Here is an 11,659-nt window from a genome sequence, read left to right as displayed (position 1 = left end):
TTGCATGGGGAGGGGGGAGGAATTATAAATAATATAGGAAATAGGTATTTAAAAGCCCAGGAGGAGCTGGGCTTCATATGTATTTGAGTCCTTAAAATGCTCCAAGTCAAGTTGCTAATCTCCAGGTACTAGCTGGAGATCTCCTGCTTTCAGATCTCCTGAAAGACCTCAGCCTGAGATCGTGGCTCAGTGGTCGAGCATCTGCTTGGCATGCAGCAGGTCCCAAGTAGGTGATGTGAAAAATTTCTCTGCCTGAGACCCTGGAGAGCCGCTGCCAGTCTGAGTAGACAATACTGACTTTGATGGACCGAGGGTCCGATTCAGTATGAGGCAGCTTCATGTGTTCATGTGCTATTACAACTGATAGAGAACAGTTCACCTGGAGAAAGCGGCCGCTTTGGCAATTGGACTCTATGTTATTGAAGTCCCTCCCCTCCCCAAACCCTCCCTCCTCAGGCTCCGCCCAAAAAAACCCTCTGCCGGTGGTGCAGGGGGACCCGGCTCCAAGAAGCCGTTCTGGCTCTCTTGGGGCTTTTCCATGCCGCCTGGTGGGAAGGAAGTAGGGAAGAGGGCAGGGAGGGAGGAGGACGGCAGCAGCGGCTCCTCTTCCCTCAAGCCAGAATAAGACCAGGGGAGGGAGCCGCGCCAGCCAATCACCGTTCTTAGGGGAGGAGGAAGTAGCCGTAATGGGCGGGGGCAAGCGAACCGAAGCAAAAAATTCTTCATGGAGTTCTGAGCCAAAAACTGCGCAGCATCAGGAAAGAACGGCTCACAACAGGTTTGGGTTGATGCGGGGGGAAAGCGGCTTTTGTGGTTCAAATCGGATCAGTCATGAATAATCAAAAATTTGCACCGATGCAAACCAGACGTGAGACCGCAGCAAAGCTCCGTGAAAAACCGACCCCTGTGTCTGCAGTTCATCCAAGAAACCTTCAAAGGGCCAACTAAAAAGCACTGTGCTAACTAATACCACCAGGCTAAGTTGTAACTTGTCTCTTAGGCACTATTTGCTGAAGTGTTCTTTTCTTCCTCCTTCCTGGAGAAGATGATGCCCGTGCAACTCAAAAGATTGCCTACTGAACTGTAAATGCTTGTTCGGCCGGCTCTGCTCCTCCAGCGTTACCACCTTAAAATAACCCTTCCCGGTCCTCCCCAAGTCCCTCCTCTCCTCTGGCTGCACAGCTCTGATTAGCTGGGGATCTCTGCTAACAGCTGCCCTGTGGGTTGCTCTGGAGTTGTTTGGGGCTGGATATTAATACAGAGCATGGGCTCGCCCCTGTAAATAGATCTGGCTGTCCCGGGGAGGGAGGGAGCCGGCGGCACTTCGACATGGGAGCCCAGAGTTCCCATACCTTCCTTGTTCCTGACCTGGAGGAGCTCATGACTGAAACCGGCTGTAAGGGGAACCCCAGGGAAAGGTTTTGTTCCTTACCTGCATGCGGATCGTGGGAACTGTGCGGAGGGGAAACGGGGAGGGGGGTGCCTGATTTCCAAAGAGGTGCCAGGGCCCCTTGCGTGTCTTGGAAACCCTGCTATGTAACTTCAGAGGGGCGGGGAGGTTTGCTGTGAGGCCTCAGTGGTTCACTTTGCGTTTGACCTAAGGTCCTGTTCTCCTTTTCATTTTTCCTAGGTACCATAAATAAAAAGAAATAGTTGCATAGGGTAGCCGTGTTGGTCGGCAGTAGAACAGCCAGATTGGAGTCCAGTAGAACCTTACAGACCAACAAGATTTTCAGGGCATAAGCTTTCAAGAGTCAGAGCTCTTGTTTCTGATGAAGGGAACTTTGACTCTCCCAAAAGCTCATATCCCCACCCCCACCCCCAAATCTTGTTGGTCTCTAAAGTGCTCCAGGACTCAAATCTAGCTGTAAATGCAAATAGCAAACCAAGGCTCCGGAGTTTCATCCCTTGGGGTCTGGGGCTCAGATTCAAGCCCTCCTTAGGAAGTATGATTTCCAGGCCAGGAAGACAGAGTGGTGCCTAATGGTTAGGTCGGTTAGGAAGTAGGGAAGGATATGAGCTTCGTGGGAGAACATGTGTGGGAGAGAGATCTTTGTGATCACTTTGTACCTGCAGGACAGGGGTAGGGAAATCATTTCCCGGTTAGGGGCAGGGAGAGCTGTAAGTTTCCAGGATCCCCGGCATGGATGCCACAGCACTCGAGAAGGGTTGTGGTTTAAAGGGAGGAGGGGAGTCAAAAGGTCTTCAAGGGGCTAGGACTGTATGCCTAGGCTGCAATGGGGAATGGGGTCTAAGCTAGAGAGGGAGCAGAGTGGTGTGGGATGCAGACTCTTTCTCTTCTGTTTCCAAGGTGGGAAAGAGGCGAATATGCTGGACTTTGCCACTTGCAGCTGCTATCAAGTCAGGACATCTGAGTGCCTACTCTAACTTGCAGGGGAACAGCAGTTAAAACAGCTTGGCAGACTACACATGTTAGTTTTATTCTCAGCTCTGGAAAGGGAGGAGGGTGTGGCGTCTAGTTCTGACACGGAGCCAAAAGTCCAGAAGTTCATACTTGCTTGCGGTGGGGAGAAGGGCATGCAATGTTTTTCCTTGTTGTGTTGAAAACAATCAGAACAGAGAACCAGAAGACGGCGGTCCTCTTCCTAGGGAGACCTTGTTGCTTTCAGAAAGGCTGTGTGGGCTTTCTGGGGGGGGGGGACATTTTTGGCCTTAAATGCGACTGTAATTAAAATGAATGCTGTGCCCCACCCAAGGCCTCGCATCTAATCTGGCAGCCGTCCTCATATTGTCTGAGGGAATCCACAAGGAAGGAAAGGGTGGGGTTGGAGCTAATTTGCAGAGCAGAGAACTGCCATGAAGGTCCCAGTTTTGCAGGGACTGCAATGAACTCCCTGGGCCCTGGCGGTACAGGCGCTTTATGATGTCACTGATTTCCTGTATCACACTGGTCCATGTCCCGTGTGTCTGGAGAGTTCATCAGAGACTTTGTATGAAATGCTTTCTAATTCATCTGTTTCTCGGAGGTGAGGAATTATACATAAGAATTACGTGGGGGAATAAAATGCCGTTTCCATAGTGCAGGTCCTCTTGCTAAAACAATTTGGGTTTCTCAGACCCGTGAGTGGCGCAGAGAACAGGATTTGCAGGCTGTTTCTCACCCCCCCCCATACAAAAAGGAAACCCTAATGCAGCTGGTTTGCTCCAGTGACCTCCCTCTAGAAGAAGCCTCCTCACTTAAAGATAGCAGGGGTGGGCCATAATTACATCTGCTGGACTTGTGCCGGCACCTCCAGAGAAGTATTCACCCTTCTCACTTCAAATACATCCCCTCGGTGCTAGAAACAGAAGTGCATCTAGTCCGTCTAAGAAAGCAGAAAGTAGAGCAATGCTTAGTGAAACCTCAGGAGCTGAGAGGGAGCCTCTTCCAAGGGGAGGCTGAGGCAACCACACATACCACCCAGAATTCCTCGCATGAAGACCAGGAAAAAGGGAAATAAATGGGAACGACCTGGATACCAGGAAGGATGGCATGTATTTGGGATGGGACCATGGATTAGTGGTAGAACCCCTGCTTTGCATGCTGAAGATCCCAGGATCAGTCCTGGACAGCTTCTTCGGTTAAAAGAAGAAGGTCTGAGGTGATGTGAAAGACCCCGAGACCCTGGAGAGCCATTGCTAGCCAGAATAGATAAGAGTGATTCTGATAAGCCAAGGGTCTGACTCATGAGCAAGCCGCTTCCTGTGTTCGCACAGCCACTTTCTGGGGTTATGCTGGTCTGGGGTCTGGACAGGGCCTAGATGGGAGACCTCCTGGTGCCCCCCCCCCCGCCCCTACATATGTCACCTTGAGTTCTTATAGAACAAAGACCAGAAATAAATTTCCAGCATGCCGATGGTGGAATTTCAATACAGAATCCTCACCACCACCACCTTTTAAACAAAGGAAAATGAATATATAATTGCTAGGAATACAAAGCACCCACTTCTGATTTCCTGCCTGGGACAGCTCCCCTAATTTTTATCTGCAGCCTGTCTTCTTGAGAATCCTTAACCTTCTCCTTTCCTTCGCGCCTAGTTTCCCAAACGACGATGACGCGTCTTTACCAACGCTTCCAGGCCTTGGATAAGGATGAAAAAGGCTACCTCAGGTAAGGGTGGAGAAGAAGTATAGCACTGGATAGGCATTGAAAGGCTCATCTCCTGCTATCTGGGAGGCCTCGATCCACAAATGTGTCTTGACTATCCAGCACTGCCCCACACCGGGATCAGGTAGCAGGTTTTGGTGCCAGACACACTGTGCTTGCCGATGGAGACCCGGCAATGCAAGAACTTCCATGAGTAACACAAAGCAACTGAGAATGTTTTAAAGTACTTCAGCATTCTCACCATATGCAGGACCCTCTCTCAGCAGCCCTGTAAAAGAGGCCAGTATTACCATCCACTAATTACACGTGGCCCCCTAGCAAGTTCGTGGCATTGTTTTAAAAAATCTGCACAGCAACCAGAAGCTCTGCGAGGCGAAAGGCCCCCCCCCCCGGCCCCTTCCACTTTCTGAAAACACTTGGCAGGCATCACAGCGTCCACGAGCTCCACATTGGGGACTCCTGCGCCTACAGTCAGGCCAAGGCCTCCAAAAAAACAGGGAAGCAGGTTTAGGTTGCCATGACCCACAAAACACGACATCACCCTAGTGCTTAAACTGCTTCTGGGATACTCGTCTTCCTTCTACTGCACTCTCCTGCCCCCATTCTCTCTGCAGCAAAGATGACCTGCAAGGCCTTGGAGAGCTAGCTGTCAATCCCATTGGGGACCGGATCGTCAACGCATTCTTCCAAGACGGGTGAGCGTGCACGATGAAACAGACACACACAGACCACAAAACGACAACAACAAAACCCATGCTGGCTCTCCTCTCCCGTCATGTTCAATTTATTGAGATTGAGAGGGGGCATTGCTCTCTTTAAGTATTTGAAGGGCTTCTTAAACTGTTTCCACTCAAAACCCTTTTTGCACGAGAAATTTTTATGTAACCCCAAGGTATATATATTAAAAAACGGTAAAGGTCCCCTGTGCAAGCACTGGGTCATTCCTGACCCATGGGGTGACGTCACATCCCGACGTTTCCTAGGCAGATTTTGTTTGCAGGGTGGTTTGCCAGTGCCTTCCCCAAGGTATATAGGTATATAAAATAGGTATACAAATCAAACATTTACTTGATTAATTTATTCAGAAACCTTTTACTGTTTCCAAATTTTTTGCAACCCTCACATTCAGTTACGTGACCCCCATATGGGGTCGCGACCCATAGTTTAAGAAGCTTTGACTTAGAAGAGGGAAGAGCTGTTCTTGTTGGCAGCAGAGGAGAGGACTCGCATCAATGGGTTTTAATTGCAGTCAGAGACGTACCGGCTGGATATTAGGAAAATATTTTTTACAGTAAGAGTTGTTTGACAGCGGAATCAGCTACCCCATCACTGGCAGTTTTTAAGCAGAGGCTGGACAAGCACTTGTCAGGGATGCTTTAGGCTGATCCTGCAATAAGCAGGGGGTTGGACTAGATGGTCTGTATGGCCCCTTCCAACTCTTCTATGATTCTTCAGCACAAGTGAAACTGACCTTAATGCCCCACTAGAGGACACCAGTGGGTATGCATATGAAAGCAGGCTAGTAGCACAGGTGGACTTACCTGCCCGCATGGTGGAAGACCACAGGCAGCACACAGAAGGACTTTTTAGGGCAACCATAGACCCAACATGAACACGGGAGAAGGGCAGCGAGATGTGCCGACATTCTCTGGCAGGGAGATGCAAAATCTTTTATTCAGATGAGAGGGGAAAGAAGAGGCAGCCGGGAACCAGCCCCACCCCTTAGCAAGGGAACTCTGCCAAACCAATTGCTGGGACCCACTCTAGACGCCGCTGCAATCTCTTCTTCTTCCATTAGGCAAGGCAGAATGTATTTCTGCAGGTGGGGCACCAGCCAGAGGAGCCAAGAACGCTCTTCCCCTGCCTGCTGCCACTGTTTGCATGATTCCAGCCTGTTTACAGAGGAGTCTTTTGCCGCCGTCTAGGAAGCCCAAGGCAATCACTCAGCTCTCCCCTCCCTCCACTGCCCAGTCACTTACAGGGCCGGAGAGGGCATGTCCCACCACGGACTTGGAAGCTACAAAATATTTCCAAGAGTCTGCAAATCTGGGGAGGGGTGTCATCTGGCATCTAGTCCCCCACCCACCCACCCACCCATCTTCATACGGAGATGCCACAGGGCTGGAGCCCCTTCCCTATGAGGAAAGGGGAAGAGTCTGGCACTTTCCAGTTTAGAAGAAAAAGACAACTAAGAAGGGACATGATAGAGACTTATAAAAGTATGCACAAGGAGGAGGGATTTGACAAAAGGAATTTTTTTCTCCCTCTCCCCAAATTACTAGATTTTGAGGGCATCCAATGAAGCTGCTGGGCAGTAGATTCAGGATGGACAAAGGAAATAATTATTTATTCAGTGAGTGATTAAAATATGAAATTCACTGCCAAAGGATATAGTGGTGGCCTCAGGCATAGGTGGCTTTAAAAGGGGATTAGACAGGTTCACAGGGGAGAGGTCTATCAGTGGCTACTAGCCAGGGTGACTGAAGGAAACATTCATGTTCAGAGGCAGTCAACTTCTGAAGCCCTCGGCCTCTATGCCCTGTTATTGGACTTCCAGAGGAACCAGTTGGCCACTGCATGAGGCAGGATGCTGGACTAGGTAGACCCTCACTGGTCTGATCCAGCAGGGCTCTTCTGATGTTCTTCCCCTCAACCTCTCTGCCCTGTGGTTGGCCCTCCAGAGGAACTGGTTGTAGGGTTGCCAGGTCATTCTTCGCCACCGGCGGGAGGTTTTTGGGGTGGAGCCTGAGGAGGGCAGGGTTTGGAGAGGGGAGGGACTTCAATGCCATAGAGTCCAATGGCCAAAGCGGCCATTTTCTCCAGGTGAGATCAGTTGTAATAGTTGTAATCGGTTGGAGATCAGTTGTAATAGCAGGAGATCTCCAGCTAGTACCTGGCGGTTGGCAACCCTAACTGGTTGGCCCCTGTGAGACGGGATGCTGGACTAGATGGACCCCTGGCCTGACCCCGCAGGGCTCTTCTGAGATTCTTATGCATTCTGAGAGGAACCAAAAACACATCAGGCCAGTCTCTCAAGCAACCCTTCAATTAATGCCTGTTCTGAATCAACTCCCTAAGGACAGCCATTTTCCAAAATATTTAAGAGGCCCTCAAGCTAGGAAGAAAGTAGACTCCTTTGAAACTGCCAAAAAAACAAACCAGTGGGTTATAGATCAGATCAAGCCTGAACTGACCCTAGAAGCTAAAATGACTAAACTGAGGCTATCGTATTTTGGCCACATTATGAGAAGGCAAGAGTCACTAGAAAAGACAGTCATTCTAGGAAAAGTTGAGGGCAGCAGGAAAAGAGGAAGACCCAACAAGAGATGGATTGACTCAATAAAGGAGGCCATAGCCCTCAGTTTGAGCAAGGCTGTCAAAGATAGGCCATTTTGGAGGACATTGATTCATAGGGTCGCCATGAGTCGGAAGCGACTTGACGGCACTTCACACACACACACAAGCTAGGATGAGCACACCCGGCAAATACCATCAACCAACAACCACTTAATTGAGCACAGTCAGATATGGTCAAATATTTTATGGAGCCAAGAGCACCACAGTGAATGTGGCAATTTCCTCTTTTTATTTCACTCGGCTGTCAGTAGTTCACAAGGTCGGGGGGGGGGAGGCCTGCCCACCCCCCACCCCTCCACAGCTGCCCTTGGTTTTTTGGTTTTTTGAATGGCAGCTGTTACTTCACTTTATTTTGGCAGTAATTTCATTATTTGAGTAACACTGCAATTGTAGTTTGACCTTGGTATTCCAGGACAAAAAGCCAAAGAGAGTAATTGTTCAGCTTTTTACTTAACATTTATTTTTTTAAAAAAAACTTTCCTAATACTGTGAAATGTTATAATTTTTTTAAGTGGATTTCATAATTCCAAAACAACCATTGATTTGGTTTCTGCAATTAGCATAAGTACCAGGCCATCTTAATGTTTTTTGTTGTTTGGATAAAATTAACACTTTGGAACCACCTAAGGTCTGAACGGTCAACTGACTGGCCCCACTGACCCCTGGCCAGTCCCACTGAAGCCAAGCCATCAAGTGCCTTCCCAAAGCAGCTGCTACATCACATAGGGTCTTGTTCCTCTGTAGGAGAGAGACGACTGACTTCCGAATGTTTGTCCACGTTCTGGCCCACTTCCGGCCCGTGGAGGGAACGGAAGGTTCAGAGAATATAAACAGCCGACTTAGCAAGCTAAAGTGTGAGTATTATCACAGGGGAGTGTAAAACACCGGGGAGCAGGAAGAGGGTCCCCCAGAAACGTGCTTTTCTTTAAAGGTGGAACCTGAGATTCTCGGGCTGCAGAATTCTGCAAGCAGAGCCCAATTTCCTGACTCTGCAGAAGCGTGAGAGACAACCAAAAACCTGCACACTAATCTTCCTTGCTGAATTAGGAATCAACTGTTATCCAGTTGATCTTTAATAAAAGTTACATTTTAGAAACAAATCAAAAGCTTTAAGGTTATGTTTCTCTAACCCTCCAGATCTTATCAAAATACAGCCCAAAACATTATTAAATGGTTAACTTTCAGAGATATCTTGCCTTATCTAACATGAAACAACAAAACGACTCAAGCCAAAAATCGCCCGTAAAATAAGGGAAATTTGAAAAGTGTGATCTCAGGCCCAAGATTATTTTAGTCCTGGGCAACAAGAGGACTGCCAGATAGGATTCACGTAATTAGGAAAGCCCGCTTCACATCAGCCGCTTGGTTAACTCGATTCTTTTCAGAATTAATGGGTTGGGCCAACCTGGCACGTATTTTCTTTGCTGCTTAAGCAAAGAGGGCAACTTTAAGAGAAGACAGCTGGCTCTGGCTCTGCAAGGAGAAATAAAACTTTCTCCATAACAGTGTGTTGTCCTACATTGGCCAAAATTATCTCTAAAAGATTATTCCCCTTGGAGCAAGATAGAACGGCCTATCCAGCATATAATGGCAGAGATCTTCCGGAACTGAATCTCCAAAGATACTTAGATGCTGAGCAGCTGATCGTTGGCTATAGCGTCCTTCAAGCATAGCAGTTTGCATGGTCTGAAAATGGATGGATGTGAAGGCTGAGCGTAGTTTAAAAAATGTGATCTTAGACAAGTAATTTGCCCTAAAATGATCTGCTTTAATTAGTGTATACCAAATTGAAAATTTGGATTCTAATATGACTTGGCTATCAAAAACTGCATCATGCCGATATCTTTGGTCCCTGCAGTTATAGCCCAGTAGATATAAATGCTGGAACCACCTCCGCTTCGATCCCCTTATTAACTCTCCATCATTCTGGTCTCCCTTAAGTTGCTTTTCAGCTCTATGATCAAGACAAGGATGGAAAGATCTCACGAGGTGAACTGCTACAGGTAATTACTGTATGTGTGTATACAGGGAAAGGCTAGGGGGAAATGCGTACGTCAGTGTGCTTGAGAAGTGGAGGAGGATCACGATTCATTTTTAGGAAGTAGCACACCTGCGCTCAAGGCAGCTGGGATGTCCAGTGCCTTAACCGAACCACTACATTTTTATCCTGACAACAACCCTATGAGGTAGGTTAGGCTGACAGAAAGTCCGGCGTCACTCAATTGCGTTTCACGGCTGAGTGGGGACTAGAACCCGTGCCTCCTCCTTCTAACCACGACACTCTCTCAGCCTAACCTACGCCACAGGGTTATGAGGATAAAATGGAGGAGAGGAAATGCTGTAAGCTGCCTTGGGTCCCCATTGGGGAGAAAGGCGGGGTACAAATAAAGTTGGTAAGTCAATAAATAGATACACCAGCTCTCAAATGAGGAGACACAATTATTCAGTAGTAAAGGGAATGCACTAGGTAACCCCCAGAGGCACAACCTCTCTCACTCATTTGGTCCAGGCCAGAAAATCACAGTATGTATAAAATCCCCCTACCCCAGAACTTGTGAATGGTTTTCTCTGCCTGCAACCACAATCCAGCATCAGGACCAATCTCCAGAAGCAAAGGATTTTCCTCACCAAGAGATTAATTAGAAGGATGGCAAGAACTATTCCCCCTTTCCCCTAGAACCCTCCCTCCCTCTGCACCTCCTATCTTTGTGTGTGTCCCCACCCACCCCCAGGTGTTGAGAATGATGATCGGGATCCAGGTGACAGATGAGCAACTGGAGAGCATCACGGACCGAACCATCCAAGAGGCTGATCACGATGGAGACGACGCCATCTCTTTTGAAGAGTTCTCCAAGGTCAGGCTGGTTAGAGATTGGGCAGTACATATATGGATTCTGTGGGGCATAGACATAAGAACGTAAGAAGAGCCCTGCTGGATCAGACCAGTGAGGGCCCATCTAGTCCAGCATCCTGTCCCACACAGTGGCCAACCAGTTCCTCAGGAGGCCAACCAGTTACTCCTGACACAAAACATGTTTTAATTTGGTTTCCTTAGTAGGTAAGTAGGGAAAGAAAGAAAGAAAGAAAGAAAGAAAGAAAGAAAGAAAGAAAGAAAGAAAGAAAGAAAGAAAGAAAGAAAGAAAGAAAGAAAGAAAGAAAGAAAGAAAGAAAGAAAGAAAGAAAGAAAGAAAGAAAGAAAGAAAGGGCTCCACGTTAGCTGGAAACTCCGACTCTCCAGTGGCAGTAGAGGCCAAGGTAGTTTTTCAGCAATGAGAAGGCAGTACTTTGCACATGCTTTAAAGTACCCTCTTATCATGCCGTAATCATATCTTCCAAGACTGACCCCGTCAGCAAAAACTGAGTCTGACTCAAGCAATGCCCAGTGTAACCACCACTCTCCCCTTTATTTTGCAGTCTGTTCAAAAGCTGAACATTGAACAAAAGATGAGTCTCCGCATCCTGAAATGAGCTCCTGAGGGGCTGGAGAATTTGCACCCGAGCTTGGAAATGAACAAGTCTGGCTCTTGGTCCAAGGCAGGAAAGACGGAGGGATCCAAGTCAACCTCTTTTCTGCACCCAATGGCCTGAGATGGATCCTGCCAGCGGAGGCCTGGGTCCAATCAGGATTCCTCCATGAGAATGGGACTGGATGCCAACTGGTGCCCACTGAAAACCCTTGCCACGTTTAAGCGGGGGCATCTGTCTCTCTCTTTCATCTCAGAAACGGATATACCGTTTGCTAGTTTCTGGAAAAGCTGTGCCTTGTTCTGCAGTATATATCTAACTAAAACTTTATGAGCAGGTTTTTAAAAAACAAAAAGGGCAGATAACTGCAGGATTTTGTTCCCTACATGCTGACAGAATTTCACAACTCTCACACCGAAAAGTGTCTTTCAGGAATATTCATGCAAAAATTTTAAAATGCAGTCTGAGGCACAACACAACTGGTAATTGTAAGCCTGAAGACTGTTTTTGTGTGTGAGGGGAATGGCGCTTCTGTAATTTCTCATGGATCAGCTACTGTCTTAATCTCTCACTTCCTTAACAACAACCCCGCCCCCAGTATTAGTGGCAATCAATTAAACAAGGAAATGCAAAGTCTAATTTCAGGGTTGTGTGTGTGTTTGTGTTTGTTGAGTGCCGTCAAGTCCTTCCAACTTATGGCTACCCTATGAATGAATGACCTCCAAAAC

The 11,659-nt window shown here is 47.8% G+C and overlaps 1 protein-coding gene across 1 annotated transcript; it reads left to right on the top strand.

The window, feature by feature from the left end:
* Positions 1–1,329: 1,329 nt before the first annotated feature.
* On the top strand, positions 1,330–10,940 carry LOC130474208 (calcineurin B homologous protein 2-like). The gene is made up of 7 exons (XM_056845742.1): positions 1,330–1,396; positions 4,040–4,112; positions 4,724–4,804; positions 8,211–8,320; positions 9,408–9,469; positions 10,199–10,321; positions 10,881–10,940. The coding sequence occupies exons 1-7, from the start codon at positions 1,330–1,332 to the stop codon at positions 10,932–10,934; spliced, it is 570 nt and encodes a 189-aa protein (XP_056701720.1). The 3' UTR covers positions 10,935–10,940.
* The last annotated feature ends 719 nt before the right edge of the window (positions 10,941–11,659 follow it).

Source organism: Euleptes europaea, chromosome 3 (assembly GCF_029931775.1).
Source record: "Euleptes europaea isolate rEulEur1 chromosome 3, rEulEur1.hap1, whole genome shotgun sequence".
NCBI lineage: Eukaryota > Metazoa > Chordata > Lepidosauria > Squamata > Sphaerodactylidae > Euleptes > Euleptes europaea.
The sequence above is the reverse complement of the archived record's forward strand: the minus strand, read 5'-3'. Positions and strand labels throughout refer to the sequence as shown.

What these genes read in the sequence shown, in the direction of transcription:
- LOC130474208 (XM_056845742.1), top strand. Translation starts at nt 1,330, where the DNA reads ATGGGAGCCCAGAGTTCCCATACCTTCCTTGTTCCTGACCTGGAGGAG. An exon ending in GCTCATGACTGAAACCGGCT is followed by an intron (nt 1,397 to 4,039) that starts GTAAGGGGAACC and finishes CTTCGCGCCTAG; the next exon opens with TTTCCCAAACGACGATGACG. An exon ending in CACGAGGTGAACTGCTACAG is followed by an intron (nt 9,470 to 10,198) that starts GTAATTACTGTA and finishes ACCCACCCCCAG; the next exon opens with GTGTTGAGAATGATGATCGG.